This window comes from Betta splendens, chromosome 11 (assembly GCF_900634795.4).
Source record: "Betta splendens chromosome 11, fBetSpl5.4, whole genome shotgun sequence".
NCBI classification, from domain to species: Eukaryota; Metazoa; Chordata; class Actinopteri; order Anabantiformes; family Osphronemidae; genus Betta; species Betta splendens.
In genome coordinates this window covers 10205386-10232475 of record NC_040891.2, presented here as the reverse complement: position 1 = coordinate 10232475, position 27090 = coordinate 10205386, and the positions used below count along the sequence as shown (strand labels likewise).

At 39.8% G+C, this 27090-nt stretch overlaps 4 protein-coding genes and 1 non-coding gene across 6 annotated transcripts; 1 reads left to right on the top strand and 4 right to left on the bottom strand.

Moving 5' to 3' along the window:
- The first annotated feature begins 975 nt into the window (after positions 1–975).
- On the top strand, positions 976–8930 carry LOC114865358 (type-4 ice-structuring protein LS-12-like). Its single transcript, XM_029166429.3, has 4 exons — positions 976–1075; positions 7955–8023; positions 8107–8227; positions 8575–8930. Exons 1-4 carry the CDS (start codon positions 991–993, stop codon positions 8783–8785), a joined length of 486 nt encoding a protein of 161 aa, XP_029022262.1. The 5' UTR covers positions 976–990; the 3' UTR covers positions 8786–8930.
- Positions 8931–9053: 123 nt separating this feature from the next.
- On the bottom strand, positions 9054–14608 carry LOC114865350 (polyadenylate-binding protein 1A-like). Its single transcript, XM_029166422.3, has 14 exons — positions 13935–14608; positions 13194–13387; positions 12607–12722; positions 12070–12209; positions 11901–11995; positions 11687–11824; positions 11296–11391; positions 10826–11192; positions 10611–10727; positions 10349–10494; positions 10148–10232; positions 9837–9967; positions 9605–9704; positions 9054–9437 (listed from the first exon to the last, which is right to left on the bottom strand). The coding sequence occupies exons 1-13, from the start codon at positions 14125–14127 to the stop codon at positions 9612–9614; spliced, it is 1911 nt and encodes a 636-aa protein (XP_029022255.1). The 5' UTR covers positions 14128–14608; the 3' UTR covers positions 9054–9437; positions 9605–9611.
- LOC114866318 (small nucleolar RNA SNORA5) lies at positions 11484–11617 on the bottom strand. Its single transcript, XR_003787678.1, has one exon. It is a non-coding gene; the product is annotated as a small nucleolar RNA SNORA5 (small nucleolar RNA).
- A 1000-nt stretch (positions 14609–15608) lies between the features above and the next one.
- ywhaz (tyrosine 3-monooxygenase/tryptophan 5-monooxygenase activation protein, zeta polypeptide) lies at positions 15609–20740 on the bottom strand. The gene is made up of 6 exons (XM_029166912.2): positions 20600–20740; positions 19010–19317; positions 18665–18788; positions 17658–17821; positions 17273–17368; positions 15609–17145 (listed from the first exon to the last, which is right to left on the bottom strand). The coding sequence occupies exons 2-6, from the start codon at positions 19301–19303 to the stop codon at positions 17035–17037; spliced, it is 789 nt and encodes a 262-aa protein (XP_029022745.1). The 5' UTR covers positions 19304–19317; positions 20600–20740; the 3' UTR covers positions 15609–17034.
- Positions 20741–22845: 2105 nt separating this feature from the next.
- Positions 22846–25832, bottom strand: znf706 (zinc finger protein 706). Of its 2 annotated transcripts, none has more exons than XM_041072863.2 (3): positions 25808–25832; positions 23715–23850; positions 22846–23588 (listed from the first exon to the last, which is right to left on the bottom strand). In XM_041072863.2, the coding sequence occupies exons 2-3, from the start codon at positions 23847–23849 to the stop codon at positions 23493–23495; spliced, it is 231 nt and encodes a 76-aa protein (XP_040928797.1). In that variant the 5' UTR covers position 23850; positions 25808–25832; the 3' UTR covers positions 22846–23492. The 2 variants fall into 2 exon arrangements, with proteins under 2 accessions (XP_040928797.1, XP_029022746.1); XM_029166913.3 differs by lacking the exon at positions 25808–25832 and adding an exon at positions 25150–25307.
- Between the last annotated feature and the right edge of the window lie 1258 nt (positions 25833–27090).

Here is a 27090-nt window from a genome sequence, read left to right as displayed (position 1 = left end):
GTAATAAAGTAAGTACTTTAGTTTCTTAATCAGAGCTCAGACTTTTTATACATCTGTTCCACATCCATTAATGCTCAGCAAAACAACAGCTTTCTTATCTTTACAGTTCATCAGTTCCGTGTAAAAGATGGCTTTGAGCACGTCAACAACCTAAACCGTTTCCACTGAAGGAGTCCAGACCTGTGGTGAACAGACTGCGGACAGAAACCTGTTCATTGTCATGGTCCACATTCCCACATCTGGTTTTCATCAAAGCTTCACAGTCAGAAATGAGAATTAAAATTCAAAGAGTGGATGTTTAGGCTCTTTTATTCCCATCAAGTCTGCACTGAGCTGTTTATTACTGAGTGCGGTGGAACGGGGTTGAGAACTTTACAACAGCCATAAAGATAGACTGGTAGCTGTAACTCTGCCGTGAACCAAAGGTAGCATCACATACTTTAGAACAGTTAAGATTATTTCTATACCTACCTCTGACCTTGTTCTTAATCCTATAACGCAACTAAGAACACACTCATTCCCTTAACACAAAGCCTACATTTCTACATATATGTCTTTTCAAATTTTCTTTATTGGGAAACGTCACAAACCACAGCAAACAGCTTAAACTAGTCTGAGCGAACCTTTGATTGAAATAAACAGAGCACTGAACAAAGTTCAAATCAACAGGGCAATCTATCGATCAGACCTCATCGATCAAATTAAAATCAAGTACTGTATCGTCCGTTATCTCTGCTGGCAATGACGTGTCATTATTATTAAATGCTGTCCCAGGTGCCACCATCATAATTGGTGATGCTGTTACAGCAATTGAAGCATTTATTTAATCAGTATGATAAGGCCCACGCTCATGTTGGAGGTCTGACAGTCAGAGTATGGGACACTGGACTTTGTGTTTGCCCAGGTGGCAGAACAAGCAGCAAGGGTCAACACTGTTATCCCCCACCGGGGAGCATTGTAATTTTTATCTTGTCCAATCAGATTGAGATTATGACCGCATCACTCTGCTGGACTATAAGAAGTGTGAGCGTGCTGCAGGAGGGCACCATCCGGTCCTCGTTCTCCTGCCATACAGGCAAGTCTCTTCAAGATCTCTGTCTTAATGCTATGTAGAAACATTTGATTGACTGTTTTACTTCTTTCTTCTATTTGATGTTTTTGTTGTTTATCTTTTTTTAGTCTTCATTGTGTATATCGTACCTTTTTTACTGTTTTACCATTTTTTTACTGCATCTACTAACGCTTCATGACATTCAATGACGTATTCAATCAAATATTGTTGTGAATAATATTTAGTGGGAGAGCTGAACAGCTCTCACACTATTGTTATCTTCGGTCTTTATTAGTGGGAGAGCTGAACAGCTCTCACACTATTGTTATCTTCGGTCTTTATTATTATTATTATTCTTCTTCTACTTATTCCGCCCTTTTTTTGATTGCTATCTACTTTTTAACGCTTCATCGTAGAATCGTCGTTCAACTTTCTAAACGTGTGTCATCTTTAGGAGATGTGGGCTATTACTTTTTATGTTTTCAGCTTTTCAACTTTTAACATTATTCAACTTTTTTCATCGTTTTTTTATAATGGTCGTCTATGGGAATCATCGTTAAACTTTTTGTCAACTTCCCTCTTTTCATCAGCGTCTATCATTGTCATACTTTGGCGTAGAAACGTCATTTCAACTTCAAAAGCGTCCATCATCGCTCAACTTTCTCCTCGTAAATCAGCGTTGTCGTATCTTCTATACTTTTCGACTAGTGAGCGTTTAAATATGGTGTGGTTTTTGTTAAATTTTCAGCTTTTCCATTAGTGTGTATTGGGTCATTTAGAGTGCGTGATGTCACAGCTACAGTGAGAAGGTGCGCTTTTTTAAGACAGAACTTCTGTCTCTAACTCGTCACTACAGTCACAATTTTTACTCTATGAACGTAATTATTTCACTAAATCGTAGTCATACTTGTCTTCTTTCTAATGATGTGTCTGGCTTTACCCTCAGACTTATACTTTAGTCGCTATCGACCTCAAAGCACAGAGAGATCCTGAAATTCTCCCATAGACTCTAATGATAATTTTTGGCAGACGTCTGGAGAAAAACAAGGAGGAGACATATTTTGAAATTGCGACTGTGGCTACAAACGTTTGTCCTCAAACATAAAATTCACACCATTTGCTCATTGAAGCCTTGGGACTCGAAAAATGAAATAATCTTTGTGATAACTATTATGGTTTAGCTGGAACAAGCCTGTTTATACAGGGTGAAACTCTGCTTTTTACAGAGCAGAATGAGCCTGATTTTCCCGCCTTTTGTCTCCATGGCGACGGCGCAGCTGCAGATTTGACTGACAGGTCAAACTGCTGATGCTCAGTGTACAGAGCAGTTCCATGCTTGTTATTGATTAGTCAACCACACTATTGGATTGTGTAGTGATTAAGCACGCACTTCCTCTAAATCCTTTCAAAATAAAAGCACCAAGCCAAATAATTAGCTTTAATAGCAGTATTTCTACTTTTAGATGGGTAATTATGACTTTTTAAAGATAGATTAAAAGTTTAGTAATTACCCACACATGCTTCCTCTAAATCCTTTCAAAATAAAAGCACCAATGCCAATTATTAGCTTTAACTGCAATGTTTTTGCCTTTGAATGGGTAATTATGATTATTTAAAGACTAATTGACAGTTACGCTATTACCCCCACACATTTCCTCTAAATCCTTTCAAAATAAAAGCACCAATTACAATTTATTACCTTTAATGGCAAGATTGATTAGAAAATTTGTGGTTCTAAATACTTGCCAATCGTTATAGAGACTACTTTAGAGTTCAGTAAATAGCCACTCAAACTTATTAGGGTGCTTTTATTCTGAAAGGGCTAAATCTAAATCTTTTGCTTTAATAGGGCTATTCTTGCTATTGAATGATAAATTATGATTATCTAATGACTATTTTATAGTTTAGTAATCGCCCACACCCAACCTCTAAATCCTTTCAAAATAAAAGCACCAATGTAATTTATTACCTTAAATGGCAAGATTTTTGTTTCTGACTGGTAAATTTTTACTAGTTATTAAACTATTACACAGGTAATTATTTACAAATACTTTCTTCAAATTAAAAAGCTAGTCAGCTTATTTATGATTGTCAACAATGCACTCTGGTCAACTTTTTAATCTGTGATATATTTTTTTACCTTGGTCAACTTTTGAATCATTGTCATATTTTAATCTTGTCCTATTATGACATTGGTCATCTTTTTAATCGCCATCTTTTGTCATCGTTTTATTCTTTGTCAACGTTTTCTCGTTTTCATCGCTTTGCCGTAGTCAACTTTTGGACGTAGTCAACTTTTTTGACGTCAGCAGCTTAATCAGCGTTTGTCATCGTTGCGGCAGCAGATCAGCTCTCCCACGTAATTTCTCGAGAAATTACTTTTTCTAGTTATTATTATTCTTATTATTTCGCCCGGTTTTTCGGTCGCTATCTACTTCTCAACGCTTCATCGCAGAATCATCGTTCAACGTTCTAAACGTGCGTAATCGTTAGACGATGCAGGCTATTACTTTTCACGTTTTCAGCTTTTCAACTTTTAACGTTATTCAACGTTTTCCGTCGTTTTTTTATAATGGTCGTCTATGGGAATCATCGTTCAACTTTCTGTCAACTTCCCTCTTTTCATCAGCGTCTATCATCGTCATACTTTGGCGTAGAAACGTCATTTCAACGTCAAAAGCGTCTATCATCTTTCAACGTTCTCCGTGTAAATCAGCGTCCTCGTATCTTTTATAGTTTTCGACTTGTGAGCGTTTAAATATCGTGTGGTTTTTGTTAAATTTTCAGCTTTTCCATTAGTGTGTGTTGGGTCAGTTAGAGTGCGTGATGTCACAGCTACAGTGAGAAGGTGCGCTTTTTTAAGACAGAACTTCTGTCTCTAACTCGTCACTACAGCCACAATTTTTACTCTATCAACATAATTACTTCACTAAATCGTAGTCATACTTGTCTTCTTTCTAATGATGTGTCTGGATATACCCTCAGACCTATACTTTAGTCGCTATCAACCTCAAAGCGCAGAGAGATCCCGAAATTCTCCCATAGACTCTAATGATAATTTTTGGCAGACGTCTGGGGAGAAAAACACAGGAGACATATTTTGCAATTGCGACTGTGGCTACAAACGTTTGTCCTCAAACATAAAATTCACACCATTTGCTCATTGAAGCCTTGGGACTCGAAGAATGAAATAATCTTTGTGATAACTATTATGGTTTAGCTGGAACAAGCCTTTTTATACAGGGTAAAACTCTGCTTTTTACAGAGCAGAGTGAGCCTGATTTTCCCGCCTTTCGTCTCCATGGCGACGGCGCAGCTGCAGATGTCACTGACAGGTCAAACTGCTGATGCTCAGTGTAGACAGCAGTTCCATGCTTATTACTGATTACTCAACTACACTATTGGATTGTGTAGTAATTAAGCACACACTTCCTCTAAATCCTTTCAAAATAAAAGCACCAAGCCAAATAATTAGCTTTAATAGCAATATTTCAACTTTTAGATGGGTAATTATGACTATTTAAAGATAGATTAACAGTTTAGTAATTACCCACACGTGCTTCCTCTACATCCTTTCAAAATAAAAGCACCAATGCCAATTATTAGCTTTAACTGCACTGTTTTTGCCTTTGAATGGGTAATTAAAGACTAATTGACAGTTACGCTATTACCCCCACACATTTCCTCTAAATCCTTTCAAAATAAAAGCACCAATTACAATTTATTACCTTTAATGGCAAGATTGATTAAAAAAATTTGTGGTTCTGAATACTTACCAATCGTTAATGGGACTACTTTAGAGTTCAGTAAATAGCCACTCAAACTTATTAGGGTGCTTTTATTCTGAAAGGGCTAAATCTAAATCTTTTGCTTTAATAGGGCTATTCTTGCTATTGAATGATAAATTATGACTATCTAATGACTATTTTATAATTTAGTAATTGCCCACACACAACCTCTAAATCCTTTCAAAATAAAAGCACCAATGTAATTTATTACCTTAAATGGCAAGATTTTTGTTTCTGACTGGTAAATTTCTACTAGTTATTAAAATATTACACAGTTAGGTAATTATTTACAAATACTTTCTTCAAATCAAAAAGATAGTCAGCTTATTTATGATTGTCAACAATGCCCCTTGGTCAACTTTTTAATCTTTGACATCTTTTAACCGTGGTCAACTTTTGAATCATTGTCATCTCTTTAATATTGTCATAGTATGACCTTGGTCATATTTTTAATCATCATTTTTTTAATCGCCATCTTTTGTCATCGTTTTAATCTTTGTCAACGTTTTCTCGTTTTCATCGTTTTCATCATTTTGCCGTAGTCAACTTTTTGACGTCAGCAGCTTAATCAGCGTTTGTCATCGTTGCGGCAGCAGATCAGCTCTCCCACGTAATTTCTCGAGAAATTACTTTTTCTAGTTATTATTATTCTTCTTCTACTTATTCCGCCCTTTTTTTGATTGCTATCTACTTTTTAACGCTTCATCGTAGAATCGTCGTTCAACTTTCTAAACGTGTGTCATCTTTAGGAGATGTGGGCTATTACTTTTTATGTTTTCAGCTTTTCAACTTTTAACGTTATTCAACTTTTTTCATCGTTTTTTTATAATGGTCGTCTATGGGAATCATCGTTAAACTTTTTGTCAACTTCCCTCTTTTCATCAGCGTCTATCATTGTCATACTTTGGCGTAGAAACGTCATTTCAACTTCAAAAGCGTCCATCATCGCTCAACTTTCTCCTCGTAAATCAGCGTTGTCGTATCTTCTATACTTTTCGACTAGTGAGCGTTTAAATATGGTGTGGTTTTTGTTAAATTTTCAGCTTTTCCATTAGTGTGTATTGGGTCATTTAGAGTGCGTGATGTCACAGCTACAGTGAGAAGGTGCGCTTTTTTAAGACAGAACTTCTGTCTCTAACTCGTCACTACAGTCACAATTTTTACTCTATGAACGTAATTATTTCACTAAATCGTAGTCATACTTGTCTTCTTTCTAATGATGTGTCTGGCTTTACCCTCAGACTTATACTTTAGTCGCTATCGACCTCAAAGCACAGAGAGATCCTGAAATTCTCCCATAGACTCTAATGATAATTTTTGGCAGACGTCTGGAGAAAAACAAGGAGGAGACATATTTTGAAATTGCGACTGTGGCTACAAACGTTTGTCCTCAAACATAAAATTCACACCATTTGCTCATTGAAGCCTTGGGACTCGAAAAATGAAATAATCTTTGTGATAACTATTATGGTTTAGCTGGAACAAGCCTGTTTATACAGGGTGAAACTCTGCTTTTTACAGAGCAGAATGAGCCTGATTTTCCCGCCTTTTGTCTCCATGGCGACGGCGCAGCTGCAGATTTGACTGACAGGTCAAACTGCTGATGCTCAGTGTACAGAGCAGTTCCATGCTTGTTATTGATTAGTCAACCACACTATTGGATTGTGTAGTGATTAAGCACGCACTTCCTCTAAATCCTTTCAAAATAAAAGCACCAAGCCAAATAATTAGCTTTAATAGCAGTATTTCTGCTTTTAGATGGGTAATTATGACTTTTTAAAGATAGATTAAAAGTTTAGTAATTACCCACACATGCTTCCTCTAAATCCTTTCAAAATAAAAGCACCAATGCCAATTATTAGCTTTAACTGCAATGTTTTTGCCTTTGAATGGGTAATTATGATTATTTAAAGACTAATTGACAGTTACGCTATTACCCCCCACACATTTCCTCTAAATCCTTTCAAAATAAAAGCACCAATTACAATTTATTACCTTTAATGGCAAGATTGATTAGAAAATTTGTGGTTCTAAATACTTGCCAATCGTTATAGAGACTACTTTAGAGTTCAGTAAATAGCCACTCAAACTTATTAGGGTGCTTTTATTCTGAAAGGGCTAAATCTAAATCTTTTGCTTTAATAGGGCTATTCTTGCTATTGAATGATAAATTATGATTATCTAATGACTATTTTATAGTTTAGTAATCGCCCACACCCAACCTCTAAATCCTTTCAAAATAAAAGCGCCAATGTAATTTATTACCTTAAATGGCAAGATTTTTGTTTCTGACTGGTAAATTTTTACTAGTTATTAAACTATTACACAGGTAATTATTTACAAATACTTTCTTCAAATTAAAAAGCTAGTCAGCTTATTTATGATTGTCAACAATGCACTCTGGTCAACTTTTTAATCTGTGATATATTTTTTTACCTTGGTCAACTTTTGAATCATTGTCATATTTTAATCTTGTCCTATTATGACATTGGTCATCTTTTTAATCGCCATCTTTTGTCATCGTTTTATTCTTTGTCAACGTTTTCTCGTTTTCATCGCTTTGCCGTAGTCAACTTTTGGACGTAGTCAACTTTTTTGACGTCAGCAGCTTAATCAGCGTTTGTCATCGTTGCGGCAGCAGATCAGCTCTCCCACGTAATTTCTCGAGAAATTACTTTTTCTAGTTCTCTTAGTTACCGGTTTGTTGTTATACATATTATACATTTCATTGACGTTTGTTAATACTGCTAAATTATTTAATAAGTCACTTGCTTTTACTTCCTAACTTTGCTTTAGATTTGTCTTCAATAGTCTCTGGGTGGACCATTTTTTATAAATGCTGCTCCTAAATCAGCACAATAAAATGATAATAGTGTAACCTCGTGCTTAAAGGTGTGTCATCTACCTTATGAGACAAACTGCAACACAAGTCTCACTTATCTTCTGTCTTACTTTCTTTTGTGTTAAGTGAAGGTGTAGTAAATATTTATTTACCTGGGTAATAAACAGTTCTTGCTATATCAGCACATTTCATTAAGCTACAACAAAGCAAAATAAAAGAAACTAGTTTTTCATTCTCGAGCACACAAACATTTAATCCCATTTGTTTTTATAGGTCGTCTCCAGTCCGCAGTCATGAAATTCTCCCTAGTTGCAGCCATTGTCCTGCTTGCCCTGGCTCAGGGTACGACCACCACCACACACACCTCCCAGTAAAACCTCAAGAAGGTTCACACACGGACTCACTTTGCTTTTGCACATCAACAGGAAGCTTCGCACAAGATGCCACCGACTTAGACAAGCTCACGGAGTACTTGAACGAAATGAAGAACAAAATGGTTCAGGATCTGTCCGAGATCATCAACAAGGACCTAGCAACCCAGGCTCAGTGAGTACAGCGGAGCGCCACCTCACACTACACCAAAAACCCAAGTTATATACACTGCTTATCAATTAAATGGGACACTTCAACATAGAAGTCTCTCACCCTCCATTCCTGCTTATCCAGGTTTTCCTTTACTGTTAAATACCTGTCAGTCATGTACAGTAAGGCAGCTTTTCTAAAACATAAATGATAAAGTACAGAGTATAAATTAAAACTTAACATAAAAAATAAATAGTTCACTATTTTGCAAATACTAGCTAAATTAGTTCCTTTTCACCCTTAAGTTTTTAATCCACTGTCTATTGCAAAGTGCAGATAAACAGGTGTGCTCTTTTTATTTACCCCATTAGGACCTTCCTGGAGCAGGGAAAGACTCAGCTGGAGCCCCTGGCAGGTCATGTTCAGGATCAGCTTCAAACCCTAGCAACCAACGTGGAGGAGCAGATCAAGCCTCTGACTGCCAACGTGCAGGCTCAGGTGCAGCCCATCTTCGAAACCCTGAAGCAGCAGGTGGAGGCCATCTTCCAGAAAGTGACCGAGCAGAAGGCCATCAGCAGCTAAATCTGGTGCGCTTCCAAAAGACACAGATGTGCCACGTCACCGCCACGCGTCGCCTTCAGCCGTGCAACCATAACATGTGTTCCAGTGCTTGTTAACAGATTCATTTTCTCTGCTTCCAAAGTGCAATTAAAAACTTTGAACACACCTTGGTGGTAATGGTTTCTATGTAGTTTAACTCACTAAATTAAGGCAGGATATAGACAGGACTACAGGCATGTGTCACAGAACATTAGTGTATTCATTAAATATTGAGCCATGAGAGAAAGTGTTGTGTTTATAAGTTTAATTCAAGCAAGCAAAGGGAAATTCACATCAGGCTTCTAAAGCCAAAACATTCAAACACTTAAAAATGAATAAAATGGCAGAAAGGAATGCTTTCAGTCTTACTTTCACAGACTGCTCCTCTAAAACCCCTCAGAACTAGATCATTTGTGTTTTAGCTTTTTCTTTTTTTATATATATATATTTTTATTTTTAACTTTGCAAACTAGGCCCAGTGTTTGTTCATTATAGGCCTGACTGTAGACTTGTTCCCATTGGTTTTTTATATAATATTTGTCTTCTTTTTACTTTGTTTTGTGCATTTTGTGTTTTTCGCTGTTAAATTCTTCCCCTCTCCCAGCGGTGACATTGATCACAAGGTTCCCAACACCTGTAGATATAGAAAATATAATTGGTAATATAATTGACAACTCATTTATGCATCTGGCCAAACAAAAAGAAGCATCTGGGACTGATTTCCTATTTGATGTTTAGGTTACATTCATTAAGTTTAAACATACATTTCCTGACTATTTTCTCAACAAAACGTAGTTGTACCTTGGGTTTAGACACTTGGAACACCAGCTGAATTAGTCACAGTTTTCTGAGCAGCCTCCTTGGCCTGATGGGCCTGAAGCACAGCCACTGCCTCATCCACCTACAAAAAGAGTTAAATAAGCAATATCAAGACAACTGCAAGTACTCTAATTTTATTTTGTGTCCAGGTTGCGTTTCTTTTCCAGTTACATTAGAATGAGAAAGGGTCTATATTAATGAACCAAGCACTCACCTTTGAACGGAGCGACTCTGGAGACTCCAGCATGTGAAGCAGCTCTGAGTTGTCAATCTCCAGCAGCATGCCAGTGATCTTTCCTGCCAGGCTAGGATGCATGTTCTGGATGAGTGGGAACAGACGCTCACCTGGAAGAGTGACAGGTTTAGGACAAGTTGCAACAGAAACAGTGGCCCAATGCAAAACCTTTGGAGTAAGTTACCTCAAACTTAACAGTCATACGAAAAATTCAAGGTGCATGTTTGTCTCCGTTCCAGTCTTGACACTAGAACAGAGACACTGTTATGTACTGGTGAACTGACACTTACCCAGCATCTGCTTCTGTTCCTGTGGGGGAGCAGCAGCCAACATGGAGGCAGTCAGAGGCTCTTGTCCCTGGACATGGACAGCAGGCTGAAAGATACATTAGGCCTTTATTTGCACATGGGAAATTTTTAGTGCTCAACATCAAAAGGAACTTTCATGGAAGCCATAATAGCTTAGATGTGACCTAGCAAATTAATGTGTACCTGCTGCATAGGAACTTGTGGCTGAGCAGTCATGTGTTGCTGAGAATTGCGCACTCCTGCAGCATACTTGTACTGAGGGACTCCACGCACATTGGTGGCTCCTGCAGCCGCAGCAGTGGTTGGTTGTGGACCCATTGTCTGAGTGGCTGCAATAAGAACCAACAGGGGAACACGAACATCAACACAAAGACACAAGTAGCACTAATACAACTGCATTCTATTAATTATAGACACACGCAGTAATTGTGTGTGGGTAACTCACCGACACGCTGGGTGGACATCATGCGACCTGGGGGCACCTGGGAAGCAGGCCGCATAGTACTGAAGGTCTGAGGGCGTGGTGCTGAGGGACGCATACCTCCTGGCATGTTCTGGAAATCTACAAAGCACACAAACATATTGACCAAGGATAAAACCTGTTTGTGTTTCAGTAACTGCTATTTAAATGAGTACGGCTTTAAGGGTTGAGACACTCACGCTGCGGCCTGACACCTTGGGTGGTCCAGCGTGGGCTTGGGCGGAGCTGGGCCATCTGGCCAGCTGCTGGGTAGTAAGCAGCTCGGTTCTGGGCTTGAGGTATGGCTGTCATGAAATAACCAGATGGTGGAGCAGGCTGGTAAGGATTGATGACCGGGTTCGGTACTGCACGCACACTGGCCATGCGTTGCATGTACTGGTTGGTCAGGTGGGCTTGGCGCTCCTCTTTCCGCTGAGCTAGAGCCACATACAGTGGCTTGGTGGCAACAATGCGTCCATTCATTTCTGTCACTGCTTTTGTGGCCTCCTCTGGTGAGGAGAAGCAGACAAAGCCAAAGCCTTTACTGCGCCCACCTTCCATCATCACCTGAGGTCAAAGTACAGTAGAATTGTTTATACGTGGAACAAGTTTTACTACTGTTATTAGACCAAAACCAGCACTAAAATGTCTAAAAATGCCCGAATTCTACCTTAGCACTTGTGATGGTACCAAATGGCGTGAACTCCTTTCTCAAGCGTTCATCATCAATTCCATCATCAAGGTTCTTTACATACAAGTTCACACCCTGAAAACACAATGAAATAAGACTTTTTGCTTCTACTGGAAAGCATGAGCACTTTACTGTGTGCATGCATATCTATATGTATATATAAAAACATTTGTCTGTAGTACATATTTATGCCCATAATTCATAACAGGAAATTTGGGGCCCATGAACTACAGTCACTGTTGCAGCCATTTTGGCCAGTGAAACCTACGAAAGAGGAAACACTGAATTTGACAAAGCTGCAATAATTTGAGAAAAATACTGTATGGTCTTCCAACTACAAGAAAATTCAATGAAAACAAAAGAAAATGACCTGGTAGCGAGTCATGCGATCTTGCTTCATTTGCTCAAATTTGCGCTTCAACTCAGTCTGTCGTTCCACCTTCTTCTGGGCACGGCCAACGTAGATCAGCTTGCCGTTCAACTCCTTCCCATTCATTTCATCTACTGCCTGTCACAAGCAAGGAAAGCAAGTTGACGGCAAAGATATTCAGGTGGCCAGCAAAACAAGAACTTTACCTTCTCACCTTTTGGGCATCCTCGTGCCTCTCAAAGCTGACAAACCCAAAGCCTCGTGATTTCCCAGTGTCATCTGTCATGACGCGGATACTCATGGAGTTTCCTGAGAAGCAGAGTTATTACATTTAGCACCATTTGCATTTTAGAAAGATGTTGGACACATGGGCACCAACGTACCGTATTTACTGAATAGTTCCCTCAGCTTCTCATCATCCATGTCATCACCAAAGTTTTTAATATAGACATTTGTGAATTCTTTGGCTCGGGCACCCAGTTCTGCCTCACGCTCCTTGCGAGACTTAAAGCGACCCACAAATCTGCATTCAAATAGACATCGAAGACAAGGTAACTAAAATATGTTATTAAATGCCTTAAGTGTCATAATTTATTCTATTGACCATAATTATCACTGTTCTTTACACCGTAAAGTGTACTGTTACTGTTCTTTATTACAACAGTATTGTTAATACCTAACATATTGAAATAGCCCTTTGGCCCTGAAGTCTAGCTTTAGACAGAAAATGTTTGACAAATACATATTAAAAATTCTTGAGTGTGAAACCTGACCTTGATATAAAATGGCCTACACTTTTATACTGTACATTACTGGTACTCCTACTGCTTTGACATCATGCAAGTAGCTGGAGCCCTGTCAGCCATTTTATTGTCCAATTATTTGTCATACACTTTAAACTAGCTGAAACATTTACTTACACTTTTCGGTCATTCAGTAACATGCCATTCATTTTCTCAATGGCACGTTCGGCTGCCTCCTGTGTCTCAAAATGCACAAACCCGTAGCCTTTAGAGCCATTCTCATCACAAACCACCTTCAGAGAGAAGACATGCCATTTTTAGACCACACTTGCACACTTGTCGTATTAAACTCCTAGTGTTAGTTGATTTCCACCTGGTCACTATTCTGACCATTTTAGAATAAAACCGAGGGGTATTCTAACAAAAGCCACTGATTTCTCATGTTATTTGTTGTTCTAATATCTATAAACTGTATGACATTAAAATCAGGATGTCAAAGTCAAACAGTTATTACCCAAACCTAATGTTGATATTATTTTATCACAGGCCCTTTGTTGTGGTTACACTTATTTGGGTGTGTTGTACAAATTGGTGACCAAGTGGAATAGGCTGCTGAAAGTTCTGGTAAAGCAGGTTGTGTTAGTAAGCTCATCACAGGCACAGTATAGTGATGTGTAATACTGACATGCCTTAGCCACAAACCGAGGGCTAATTAACAAGCACTTCAGATTATATGAAGGTGGAGGTGTCCTCAGGTACTTTACCTTGCATGACAGGATGTTGCCAAAAGCAGAGAAGGTATCATATAGAGCTTTGTTATCAATTGACTTGTCCAGATTCTTGATGAAGATGTTTCCCACGCCGCTCTTCCTCAGTGATGGATCTCGCTGTGACCACATGATGCGCACAGGTCGGCCCTTAATCACATCAAAGTTCATCGTGTCCAGTGCACGCTCAGCTGAGTGGAAGAAAATTGACAAAATTTAAGTTAGTCTCCACAGGGTTTCAAGCTTAAGGGTCATTGAGAAAATGAAAAATTGGGGAAACGGTTACGGTTAGATTCTCTGGTATATAACATGAAATACACATAAAATAACTAATACAGCCCAATAACACTTAAGGCAAACAGGGATCAGTGCTTTAATCAATAACATGCATTAAATGTTCTATTAGTGTTGTGTCATTTAACCATCATTAAAACTTTTCAAAAACTGTTTCAGGCTACAGATGTAAAAACAGCACTACTACAGTGTCCGCGCTTCAAACTGGACCGTTGGGGTGTTGTCCTGACATAATCCGGATACAACGCCAGAGATACGGAGCTGCCGGGGGGGGGGGGCGAGGGGGGGCGGACGCGGCGCTTTTCTGCTACGCCACTGCTGGGAGACCCTGCCGACAACATGGCTGCCGCAGTCACATGTAGCCACTTAGTTACACGTTAAGCGCCAACTCCCACTGCGCCACACGTTTCCAACCGGACACCCCGTGTACGCTTTACAACTCACCGTCCGCCGGCTGCTGGAAGTTGACGTAAGCGTATCCGAGGGAACGCCGGGTGATCATGTCCCGACAGACCCGGATAGACAGGATAGCGCCGGCTGGGCTGAATTTCTCGTAGAGCATGGCCTCGGTCACATCCTGATGCAGATCCCCGACGTAGAGCGAGGCCATGGGGTAACTGGGAGCGCTGGGGTTCATGTCCTGGAAAAGTTTTCGGCGACGGTGCCAACGTAACGGTCGCTAGCGCGGCGTCGGTTGGCGTCAGGATACCGAGCTTTAAACGGTCGGAGGCTTGTCAGTTGCGGCGTCTTACGCTACGAACCGGAGGATGAGGCTGTTAATATGGCACGACGTCGACTTCTAGCGGGGTTAAAACTGCCAGTCAAACTGGCAGCGACAAAAGCAAACGTAACGATAACCAACTGGCCTCGCTTCTGAGCTCCAACGTTAACACGTCGGCTAAAAAATGCGTTAGGCGTCGTTACCGTCCGGTCCTCGAATGTCTACTCCAGCTTCGCCGCCTTGTTACAAAAAGGAAAAATGGATTTTTTAGATTTTTTTTAATGTTTTGAAATTTTTTTTGTATTTTTATTTTTTTTAGAACGTGTGCCGAGCGAGCTCAGGAGCACACGCGCACTCACGCAGCACTGACAGCCGGGGTTGAGGGGGAGGCGACCATTGGGAAGTTGTCTTATATATTGTGGTGCGCCCGTCACCGAAATGGACCAATCACCGTCCAGTACAGTAGGAAAAACGAACAAAGGGGCGTTGATCAAAAGGATGACGAAACCGTTATAAAGGCATGTGGCAAAGCATTAAAATGAACTTATTGTACGGTTAACAATTATTTATTGGTGTAGTAGGATGATGGCTAGAGTTCCACCGGGCACTAGGCAGTGGGTAGCACGCACAGGCACAATAAGAGTAGACAGTTTACACAGTACTAGATATTTCAGAAATTGATAAAAACTAGATAAAAATTAGTGTCTCCACTGGAATTGTCATTTTACTCATCCGACACACTCATACTTTAATAAACATACTACATATTTTTGTAATTTCTGCTTATTTCTGCTTTACAAAAAGCATAATACCAGGAATAATTCCTATTTACAGATAATTTGATTGGGTGGATCTTAGGTCATTTTATATAACACAGTAAAGCCTGATCAGTGTCAGAGAGCATTTGGAATGTGTCATTATACTTTAACAACCCCACTGGAAAATTTTAGCAGTATGCGACAGAACGTGGCTCAAATAAGCTTCCCCATCTGCAGATGGCGCTGTTGTTCATTTTAGTACACCCCTCTTCCCAAATGATGCAGCTACTCTGGCAAGATGTACTGTCAAAACTGACTAAAATACATTAATGTATTCAATAAGACATATAAATGTGCACACATTATACGCTCAGACTGTGCTGCTGGACCATGTTCTACCTGGACTAGATTCAAGTGTGAAACGGTGCTTTTTTCTTACACAGATTTGCATGTGCCTCATGCTTTGGACAACAAACCACCCACATTTACCATGGTTATGCTTTTATTCAGCTTGCTTGCTTGCTTGCTTATATATATATATATATATATATATATATATATATATATATATATATATATATATATATATATATATATATAATATTTACTCTACATACATTAAAAACACAACACAGGATATTCCTTTTAACATTTTAATTCCACTTACATGAAAGCACATAACCAAATACTCAGGGTGTAACTTGCAAATTCTGAATCCTGCATCCCATCTTTTTAAAACCAATATACTGTAATTAGAAGAAACTGGCACTACTTTGTAACTACGAAATGGCCATAATGCAGCTTTCTAAAAGTACTTTTTCATAATCCGTTTATATTTATTGATGTTCGTCTTTCCACAATGTAGTCTTGAAGAAAAGAAAATGTAATTGGAAACCATTAGGTTCGAGCTAAATCCTAAGCAAAAACTGCCAGTATCAAAGCACGCCTAACCCTCACACCATAGTACTGAGAAACATACATTCCAGGAGTCAAATCAAGATTCAAGGGGGGATAAAACACACAAAAAGAAAATACAAAAACACCTGAATAGAAAAAGAGTAGAAAGCCACATAAAAGCACATGGCAAAAGTATCCTGTGCACTGCTGAAAAGATAAAATATCAAAAAGTTACAGTATCAAGCCATATTGTCAAGTTGTTAACTGTATCTTAGGCTGTCTATACTTTGTGTTGTATGGAAAATTGCAGAAAATAATAGTCTTTACACTTCAGAGTGAAAAGATGTCTTTAGAATGAAATGCAATCCTCTCAACAAAACTATGAACCAAAGTTTAACTACAGGTTTCGCAGATGGCCCGTTCACACAGAAAACCTCTCTTACACCTGAATGCACTTGGAACACACTGAACCATGACACATGTACCATCCAGAAAATCACTACCTGCTACAATGGACACTGACAGAATGGGATGGACACAAGCAGAACGGTAAATACGCCTTTACTGAGGGCAACCTTGCCTTCTCTAAGATCACTGCTGCTGTCAGATGAGAACTGAAATTCACACTGCCGCGAGTTTTTACAGTTGATGTGCTTTAAACGTGTTCTGTAGACAGAAGTGTCACAAAGATTGTATATGTTCAAGTAAAAACATACAAATTATCAAAGTTACGGTTAGAGGTTTTCTGTTTTTGTTTTCCTGCATCAGCAGCAGTTTGCTACAGTGGATAAAGTTAAATATTGTAGGGCTGACTTGGATGTAAATGAGGGAATAAATCTGGACTAAATCTTGGACAAAAGAATCTAAAAATAAACATCCACTGGTTCACATAATGAGTATTGTTCAAAAGAAAAAGGAGAGAGAAACCACTTTTCCATTCTTTTCTCTGTGGAGGAGGTGCTCATACGTTTAACAAACACATGCGCGCGCGCACACACACACACACAGACACCCACACCAATGTATCTGCACACACACACTGTACTTTACACATTGTGAGTGGAGTGTAAACATACATCTCTGTGCATGTATGTGCACACACAACCACGCACACAACTTAGGCTGGTGAGAGGTAAAAAATGTGTGTTGTGGTTTATTTGTCTGAAGTTCACTTCTTCTCGTGTTTTTGGTCCGAGTCATCTGCCTCTCCCTCTCCCTCTTCATCTCCATTTCCATCTCCATCTCCATCGCCTTCAGTTTGGGTGTCTGACATCCACAGCTGCATTGAAGTACACAGAACAGGGATTATTTCCCCTTTTCACCATTTAATTATGTTGGAAAAATAATGTGAACGTCATCCAAATATGGTAAAAATATGTAGGAGAGTAGAAAGTCGAGGCACTCACTGTCAGATTGTCACGGAGCAGCTGCATGATCAAAGTGCTGTCTTTGTAGGACTCACTTTGGAGGTTGTCCAGCTTGGCAATGGCATCATCAAAAGCCTTGGAGACAAATACAACCATCAGTACTTCTACCAGCCTAGTGAGGTGCAGGTTTTAGCTTTTTCTCCCAGGAAATAAATGCACTTCACAGAAGACTAATGTCTCCACTTCTGAGTAAAGATTTGTCACAGCCCACCACACCCACTTTAACTATGTATTGTTCTTTTCAATATTTCTGGGACAACTCTTTTCAGAGGACATGTAATGAAGACAAACCAGCGACCAAAGGGAAGCAGTCATTAAAGCAAAACTGGCAAAAAAAAAGTGAACATCGAAAGGCTCTCTTTACCGTCTTGGCCAGTTGGCAAGCCTTCTCAGGCGAGTTGACAATCTCATAGTAGAAGACAGAGAAGTTAAGAGCGAGGCCGAGGCGGATGGGATGAGTGGGCTCCATGTCCTTGTAGCTGATATCCAAGGCGCTCTGGTACGCGTCTTGCGAACTTTGAATGATGGCTGCACAAGACAGATCAGTCAGGAACCAGATTCAAAGTGAGGAAAAAAGTTTGTTCATATTCAATTGTAACTACCCTAAATAGGACTAGATCCACTGTTCGCCATCAGCAGGTGCATGTTACAGAATTCCTCCTGGCTATCATCCAGCCAGTGTTTACACATACAGTGCTATTAATTAATATGAATGCATATATATGCCTCTAAACATGATATTAACACTGTTGATGTTTTATTACTGCATGTTCCCATTGCCTTAAGTAATTTGATTAATGAAATGAGGGAACAAACTGAAGGTGATTTTCAAAGAACAGAGGTCAGTTTTTAGGATAAACCTGCTAAGATAAACTAATAAAAGCTGTGTTTACTAATAACAACCACAAGGCATGCTGCAGAATTACGAAACAAAGCACCAACTAGCAGCCAACACCCCGGTCTTGCTTCTGTTGCCATGACAACCCCGCTGCAGCCCTCACCTGCATTTTGGCTGACAGTTATAGGTCAAGGATTGTGGAGGTGTCAGGATTCTTTACGGGGTGGGAAAAGAAACCCTAAGAGAGCCTAGTATGCTCATCTCAGGAGAAATCTATGGCTCAGCATTGTTTACATGTTCATACCACCCTCCAACCGATGCGTGACTATCGCTATTAAATCACATCAGCATGACATTTTAACAGTAGGTGGCACCATGTTGTGCACACTTCTCATCGATGCTGATCATAATAATAATCCTTGCAATCTACTGCATGTGAATTTCTCCATGTGAGTGCACCAGAGGTGTAAAGAGAAGCTACCAGCAATGTGACAACATCAGTCACTGGAAACAAACGGGTCTGCTTTACTCACTTTCCTTTTTGCTTCCTGTAGCCACCTCAGCCAGGTAGCGGTAATAGTCTCCCTTCATCTTCAGGTAAAAGACTTTACTGTCAGCAGCAGTGGCTTTAGGAATCAGGTGCTTGTCGAGCAGGTCCTGCAAGTGGAAGGATGCAATATCTGCATTGAAATGTGTGCAATTCGACAGAAATATATTTCACTTCTTTAGTCTTAACAACTTGCTGGCACAGTTTTTAAAAAATATACATATGTTATTCATCTCAGTACTTTTCAGTACTATTCAGGTCTTGATTGCGAACAATTATCTTTTATACAAGAGCAGATTTTTTACAGTTGCACCAATTCACCCTCTCTTACCAGTACTTCCTGGCAGATTTCATTCAGTTCCTTCTCTATCTTCTCTCTGTACTCCTTGGACAGGGCAGTCTTCCCACTGTCGTCAGACTTTTGCTCCATGGTGGACACCACCCTCCAGGAGGACCGTCTGGCCCCCACCACGTTCTTGTAAGCAACAGAGAGCAGGTTGCGCTCCTCATTGGTGAGCTCTGTGCCCTCCTCTGTAACAGCCTTCATGTTTACGGCCATATCATCATAGCGCTCAGCCTGCTCCGCCAGTTTGGCCTTCTGTACCAGCTCCTCTTTGTCTGCCATGGCTCCTGTGTAGGCTGAGGAAGGACAGAGGTGAGGGGGGGGGGGGTCGCCAGGAAGGACAAAACAAAGTGGCAGGAATTAAGGAGAGCTACTTCATTTAAAGGTGTTGCCCTTCCTGAGAATTTCAATCAATTTGCTATAATATAACATGGCCATGCACAAACAGGTAAACATTTCTATATACTTGGAAAAAACATTCAGCACATAGGTCCTTAACTTAGCTGCATTGCTTTGTGCTGTATGATATTCACCAGCAGTGTTTCAGTCAACACCACGCTTAAGTTTTTTTCCAGTGGTGAGTACATTTTGGGTGTGTGCATGGCAGCTTAAGGGTTTTTGGATTTTGGCCAGCTTGGCTCATCTGCATTCAGTCCAGTAGAGACTTGATTCATATTGGTTACTAAACTCAAATGGCATCCAAGTCATCAAGACAATGTCAAGTAAATTAGATTACTTTCAAAACGTGCATCGTACATTTTAAAAAGGGATTTGCGCCATGTTTCTATGAGCATGCACACACAGACATGGTCAGAATCAGTTCAGCTAGATCCGCGCTGACAGACAACCAAGTGGAGCTTTCATTTTTTCTACCAGCGCTGTCGCTGGGTATAAAGGATAATAAATACACACAGAAAGAGGAAAAGCACCACAAGTACGAGAAAAGAAAAAATGAACTAAACAGCCCCAGAACAGCCAGCATGCAGACACCTGCCCGTGTGAGGAATGTCGGCCACCCAGTTTCACGTCACACACCTGCCCACTGAGCTCGTGCGGTGGACAGCATGCTCGTGAAAATCGTAAAAAAACGTGCCGTTTGGCTTTAATACTTTAAGGATTTTGATGCGAAGTTGTCTGATGACGCCACAAAATGTCAGCCATGAACCCAAAACGGTGTCGGTGAATCACTTAATCTGAGAATGAAAGGAGCCTAGCTTGGTCCAGTCCACAGTGAACGCCCTTTTCTGCTTCCCGGAAAACAAACCACAGCCATTGTCTGTGCGAGCATGAAGCGTCAATATATATTCTGTTACTTTATGGAAAGGTCTTTTGTTAAATGTGAAACTAGTCCTTTAGCACATCGACTAAAAATATAGATGGATTAAAGTGCAGCTGCGCTTCCCATTCACCAAGCGACGAACAATGACTGGGCAGCGAAGCATCACTGGTTTCCGCTTCGAATACCAGTCACAGCAACTGATGCGACATTTAAAAACGCCTCCAACGAACAATGAGCAAATATAACGATATTCCGTCGAACATAACCCAATCATTAGCAGTAAATAAATGCCAGCTAACCTGTGTATATAGTTTAGCGACGTTCCTGCTGATTCCCGGCCGCACAGCTGACGATCTCTCCCGCTCATGCACGGGGTTTCCCTCCAATCAAAGGTACAGCAGCAGGGTTGCACAGGGACCAATGACGTCAGGACCGAGTTGCTAGGGCGACCACATTTTCAGGCAACATTTTTAACACACAACTTTAAGAAAGTGGCGAAATGTTTTGGGGTTTTTTTTATCGAAAATTTCAAAGTCCCCCTTTTTCCGGCCCGTTTTTGTTATAGTTTACAAAAATCAAAAACTTTGTATAAATCAGGTCTTTTTGTCCATTTAGGTCTTGCACCATGAGCTTTTGTCAAACAACGCCCACAAACGCTCATGGGAAATGTAGTTAGGGAAGGTAAGTTCACGTTAGTAACAGATACGTTTCTTATAAAAACATGTAAAAATGTTACATCGTGTATGTGGGTTTTGTGAATAATCATTGTGTAATCTCTTATATCTTAGGGGATCATAATCAATCTCGAAAGTGTCGTATGTCTTACTTGAATCTACCTTTTACATATTTACTGTCTTATTTTTCACTCTGCCTGTCAGATTATGTGTCTAACATGCTCTGCTGCAGTAGCTCTAAATGGGGGATACTAATGGATGAGGCTTATGTAATATTTCACGTAGGTTCCCCAATAATCACTGCAAAAGGGACATGAAAGAAATTAAAAAATGCCAATTCATAACCATTTGTTTTGACAGAGGTAGGCACCTGCACACAGTCTACAGTCGTAGTCTATCCACAGTGTGAGATAACAGTGGGATAACAATTTAATTAATCACTTTTTTTCTCTGTACAGTGACACTACAAGAAACACATCATGACATTCCCTTAATCTTTGTAAGCAGTTTAATGAGCATTCATATCTTATTAGATGACATACTGACTTATTACTAAGCCCTGCAGCGATCATCGGTGTATGCCCTCCAACACATTATGACTACATCATCTTTAATCATACATACCTTTAAGTTGTCTTTGAATCCTCTTCTTGCCTAAAGACAGAGACCAACTGTAGATACAGTATCTACCTAAAGCTAAAGTAAGGAGGCTTCTGAAGAGGCTGGATAGAGTCTGTGCTGTGCCCCCTCTTTAGTGCAGCCACCATCCCTGTTTGACTGGTTCCCCCAGTTTAATAAAGCCTCTGGGATCACATACTGATCATATCCTTTGACCTGTTACGCAAAAGAGAGAAAGCTTTCAATGTGAAATTGGTAATGTTATGTTATGTTATGTTATGTTATGTTATGTTATGTTATGTTATGTTAAAATGTATGTATAATAGTATGATATGTATAATTTTAACATACTTAAAAATGATATTCTAGTATACAATACTCTTGGTATCATCTCTAGAAGTCTCTGGAAGTAAATTTTGGGTGGGAGTTGTTCTGATGAATATCAAAAGATATGGGTTTCATTATTGCAAGTTTAACAGAAGCAGTCTGTCTTGTTTTCCTCTCTTCAAAATGTTAAATGTGCCTGAAAATAGATTATCTAGACCCAATGGGAATCTAATGAATTCCCTCACCTAATTAGGACAATTAATTTCATTTTGTGCAAGTGCTCTTTTTGATGTCAACCACTGTGGCTAGATTTAAAGAGAGCACAGCACACATAGGCTATCTAGAAGATATGGAGCGTAGACATGTGTTTATATAAATGACCATGACAAGTTTACAGATGGGAAGGAAGGAGGTAGATTATGTGTGAGACAAAAGAACAATGCAGGTTGACTCATTTACACAAGCAGCTCAAACCATTGAAAACCAGGCAGCTTGGCACTTTCCTTCTTGAATAAGGCTCTATGAAGAATGTCTGTTAGCTTTTGTTTTTTTAGCAACACAGAATGTCATTTTAAGTGCTGATCTTGAGCTAAATTGGTAGATTTGTCCCAGAAAAGTCCCAGAAAAGTACTTTTTTGGTAATGTCTGTGACTCAAAGACGTCTTCTTCTGCTGCTAAGGCGTGTACAGACAGGATTCATTGCTTTGTTAGTCACACCTCTCTGCATTGAGTCATTTCCTGTTACCAGCAGTTCATACAAGGGTTTCATAACACAAGCTAGTATCATCCCCGGTATTATATACGTAATTCTGTACTTGTCATAAGTACAGTAAGTCAGTCAATTTACAGTAAATTTATATATTGTTTTCAGTCATATGTCTCTTTTCCTACAGGTGTTTATGCAATGATTTTAGCTACTACTTAACTAATACGACAAAGTAAAATTTATTAAATTGCTATAATACATAATTGGTACATACATTCATTTTCCAAGCATACAAACACTGTTAACAAGCCCCACTCAAAAAGTTATTAACCTGTTTATATATAGCAGCTTTAAAATGGACAAAAATTAACCATTAACAAGATGAAAGATCCCAGTTTAACAGGGTAGAGAGCGCTAAGGAGGAAGAGATATTAGAGGGGAAAAGAAGCACTGTCACCATGTTAACATTCAACTCAAAATGAAATGGCAATAAAAGGTTGATTAAATGTTCAGTCCACCAAAGCTTCAGACAAAGAGCTATATGTAAGAATTATTCCTATGTGCATGACACATTGGGGCAGTGAGGTTTGTGCTGAAAAACTGTTAAGTGAGAAATCTTCATTCACGTTTTATTAACGTCTTCAGTGACCCTAAAATCAAAGGCAGCATTTGGTTTCGCCCTCTCGAGTATTTAAACATATTAAGCACACAGGACCATATGAGAGGAAGGCAACCTGGGCTCAAAACCTAAATTAAGATGTTGTTGTCAAGTTGATTACATCAAATCAATCACTGCTGTCAGACCGAAGCAAGTGCAGACTTGGTGCAGGGCCTCATAGAGCTCAGTTCGGTATCTGGTGTAGTCACTTATGCTTCTACTCCCTCCAACTCTGGAGGCAGAGGGGATTTGGGATGCTTGCTCTCAAAATGCTGCTTGAATGTTTTTGGGTCAGGCATCTGGGACTGCAGAGGAAGGGGACAAATCCAACATACGTTGAGTTAGAATTTAAGGAAATGGCACAAGGCTTTAAATAGAGCATTTTCCCATCCCAGATTTTGCCCTCAGGCTTGTAAGATCTTCATACTCACTTTGCACACAGAGCAAGTGAATACTAGTGCTGCCTTAGCTGCCGTCTTTTGATCATGACCCTTGGCCTTCTTCATCTCAGCTTGTTTCTTAGCATTTTTCTGCTGAGACTGAATCTTCTGATGTCCACGTGCCATGCTGGAAAACACAGAACACATGGTTGAATATTTACTGTTAACAGCAGCTATGGACAGTCTCAGTTTTTATATGTTCATGTATACCTACACGCATCATTTGGTAAAAGCAAATTAATGACATAGGTAATATTTTGTCTTGCTCACTATCGCCTTTACAATTCAATGCATTTCCTATAAGCAGCTAAGTGTTCAGACACAAGTCTCTGCCTAACGTACAAAGGTGTTTTAGTTGAAACACAGACGGCCGGCTTGGAAAAGCTCCACTTGCATTAAAGTATGAGAGGTCCATGTTGTGAAAGACAAGAGAAACACATTAACATTAGAAACACACTTTGAGCGAACATGGGCGTTTTCTAAAGAAGTAATGCAACAGGTTTGCTACAGATTCATTTCCAATTGGCGTCTTGGAGAGGGCGCGGTCAGAAACAAGTTCCTACAGGTGAATATGGATCTCTACTTAGAACCCATGCTCTCCAGTCCAGCCTACAGACTGTGGAAGCCAAGCCAGTGACAAAGATTAGAGTGGATGAAACAGTGTCTGCATGTGTGCAGGACTCCTGATACATGCAGTAAGATCATCTGTGGATGTAGGTGTGTTAACCCATAAAAATGAGCTATTGGGGCTCTTGATTTCAACACAGCCCTGTTACATAACATGGACTACAAATTAGATAACAGCGTAGCACTCACTGCAATGTCCACGTTAGTTTGGGTTAAAGTTGCAAACAATAAACAAGTCATAAATCAACACGCACGCTTCACGCACGTTATATTGAGCTTGTGATAGGATCGTGAGGCAATTGCCCACTTGTCCTCTGTGTAATCCAACCTTGCTTCTATTAATAGCCAGCTGCTAATCAGCTTAGTATGCAAGTATGCAGTCTCACCTGGCGTTTGAAACTTTAGGAAAACACTTCTAAGAGTGGGACGTCGACTTTAATTGAGCAGCGTATTGTAATGCTGCATATGCCCATCGCGTTTCATTACAGGATCTCCGAGGCAAGGCTTCTCGACGCACAACTTTATCTTCGCGTTTAAACCATTGTATTTTGAGCGTTTTTGTTGTGACAGCGGCTTGATTTCTCCCGCAGTAACCCAGCTGTTGTGAGCCAGAGCTCCGCTACAAGTCTCACTCAAATGTAACGTGGTTTACCCCATGCTACATGCTAGCTTACCCCCCATTGCCTTGTTAGCTAGCCGGCTAACAAAACTTATAGCGAACATTTCCTCGAGCCAGTGGAGAAAATAAACTATATTCTTAAATGTACGACTTTTTAAATATTCTAAAGTCTCTGCTTACCTGTAGATAATGGGAGTAACGCTACGCGTTGTTTGCTGGAGCTCACACACGAGTGTAACAGCTGCTTAGTTCACTGACAACTGAAGGCTAATGCCGCATTCACAGACCCTCGTAAACCCCATCTTTGGACTGTCGTTACCAAGTTTAATGGGTGAATTAAGAAAACTAGCCGATCAATTATTAACGGAATAAATAACTTTAAACACAAATAAAACTTATACTATACTAAACGGTGGATAATACTATGTAAATAAATGACCGTTAGCAAACTTATATTGCTCTACGTGATTTGTTTATAGATGATGAGTTCAAGTTGAAGGTATAAACTGGGGATAATTTTAGTTACTGGGGCCACTGGCAAAATACAAAACAATACATTCATAACAGAGATTGTTTTTTCTAGGTAAAGTTCTGCTTTTCATTCACAAAGTAAAAGAAATGTTTATGCAGACATCATTTAATTTATAATGCATTAACATGCTCAAACTACCATATATGTGGTTTCAACGTGTTTAAAAAAAATCCAAAGAGGTTTCCTAATGAAATTCAACGATTATTCAGTTGCACAGCAAATAGAAATGCATGTATCTAAGTAAAGTGAACACACACTGAGCACACGGTCTAAACCTGAATGCAGGGGCAGGACTGTTGGACTAACCTTGCTGCAGCTGCTGATACATGACTTTGCAATATTGCCTCCAAGTGGCAGCGACTGACTGGTACACAGAAAATAAAGAACTGGGAGATGCGTCATTGTTGCTTATCCTACTGAGTCTACATTTTTTAAAATCTTTCATTACATCGTGATCATAGGAGCACAGTTGCTTTTCCAATATATACATATATATATATATATATATATATATATATATATATATATATATATATATATATATATATATATATATATATATATATATATACATATATTACTGCATTTCAAGTCTAACATACGCTATGAACGTCCTCCTAGTACCAATACTATACTGCTGCTATACTGCAGCAGAATGACCTGTACAGACCATAATATGACTCAGCGCTGAATATTTATTTTTATCTGGGAACAGTGGAGCTGTTCATCTTTGCTCGGTATTTGACTAAATTCTGCTAATATGTAAATCGCCTGCATATCTAGCTATCACATGATGGAAACACACTCAGTCTGTACAATACAAAAACCATAGGTGTCACTTACGTATTTCTGACTTCTCGTCTATTTTTACTCACTAGCACTCATTACTGCTGGAAAACGTCCCAGTTGTCAGGTGTCCTGACTTTCTAGAAAGAAATCTTATCATTGTGAGAAAAGTCTCCATCCCCCGTGCCCCCTTTTCTACCTTCCTACCTTTTTATCCTCATCATAAGGAAAAAGAGACAATCTTTTCAGCCTTTTGTGAAGGAGGAGGGGGGGAAATATCTCTCAAGAGAGACGGATGCTTTCAGAAGGGGCAAAAAAAAATGACAAAAGCCACACATTGCTCAAGTTCCCCCACCCTGGAGGATGTTGTGCAGGGACTTGCTGGCTTACGTTTGGGGTGGGGTTGTCCAGCCTTAGGGCCTGCGTGAAAGCAAATCTTCCAGGTGTCAGCTATTCAATAGTAGAGGAGCATATTATCTGGCTGTCTATTGTGCTTATGAATAAGCAGGGGTTTGCCACAGACAGCCCCGACTGTTTTCCAATATGGGCCCTTTCCTTCCGCCACGGGGCGTTCAGGTCCACTTTCGGCTCCTTGTGCTCCTAATTATCTTTTGTCTGTCACGGGGCAGTTTCTGGTGTTTTTTTTTTCCTCTCGTGGTGCATGTGGGGTCATCTGAAGTTTAGGGCCTTCATTATATTTAGCTTAAAAGTTTCACGTCAGCGTGGCTTTGTTATTCTAGTACCCTGCTTGGCACCTGAAATGTGTCTGGCACCGAACAAGTGTGACAGTCAGGGGTGAGTGT

Excerpts from the sequence above, each read along its gene's own strand:
- LOC114865358 (XM_029166429.3), top strand. The coding sequence starts at position 991 with ATGACCGCATCACTCTGCTGGACTATAAGAAGTGTGAGCGTGCTGCAG. Across the intron at positions 8,024-8,106 it reads CCTGCTTGCCCTGGCTCAGG|GAAGCTTCGCACAAGATGCC; the intron begins GTACGACCACCA and ends GCACATCAACAG. Across the intron at positions 8,228-8,574 it reads GACCTAGCAACCCAGGCTCA|GACCTTCCTGGAGCAGGGAA; the intron begins GTGAGTACAGCG and ends TTACCCCATTAG.
- znf706 (XM_041072863.2), bottom strand. The coding sequence starts at position 23,849 with ATGGCACGTGGACATCAGAAGATTCAGTCTCAGCAGAAAAATGCTAAG. Across the intron at positions 23,589-23,714 it reads TCACTTGCTCTGTGTGCAAA|TCCCAGATGCCTGACCCAAA; the intron begins GTGAGTATGAAG and ends CTTCCTCTGCAG.
- LOC114865350 (XM_029166422.3), bottom strand. The coding sequence starts at position 14,127 with ATGAACCCCAGCGCTCCCAGTTACCCCATGGCCTCGCTCTACGTCGGG. Across the intron at positions 11,392-11,686 it reads ATCGCATGACTCGCTACCAG|GGTGTGAACTTGTATGTAAA; the intron begins GTCATTTTCTTT and ends TTGTGTTTTCAG. Across the intron at positions 10,233-10,348 it reads CACAAGTTCCTATGCAGCAG|CCTGCTGTCCATGTCCAGGG; the intron begins GTACACATTAAT and ends TGTATCTTTCAG.
- ywhaz (XM_029166912.2), bottom strand. The coding sequence starts at position 19,303 with ATGGCAGACAAAGAGGAGCTGGTACAGAAGGCCAAACTGGCGGAGCAG. Across the intron at positions 18,789-19,009 it reads AAATCTGCCAGGAAGTACTG|GACCTGCTCGACAAGCACCT; the intron begins GTAAGAGAGGGT and ends TTCCACTTGCAG. Across the intron at positions 17,369-17,657 it reads CTTGCCAACTGGCCAAGACG|GCTTTTGATGATGCCATTGC; the intron begins GTAAAGAGAGCC and ends TTTGTCTCCAAG.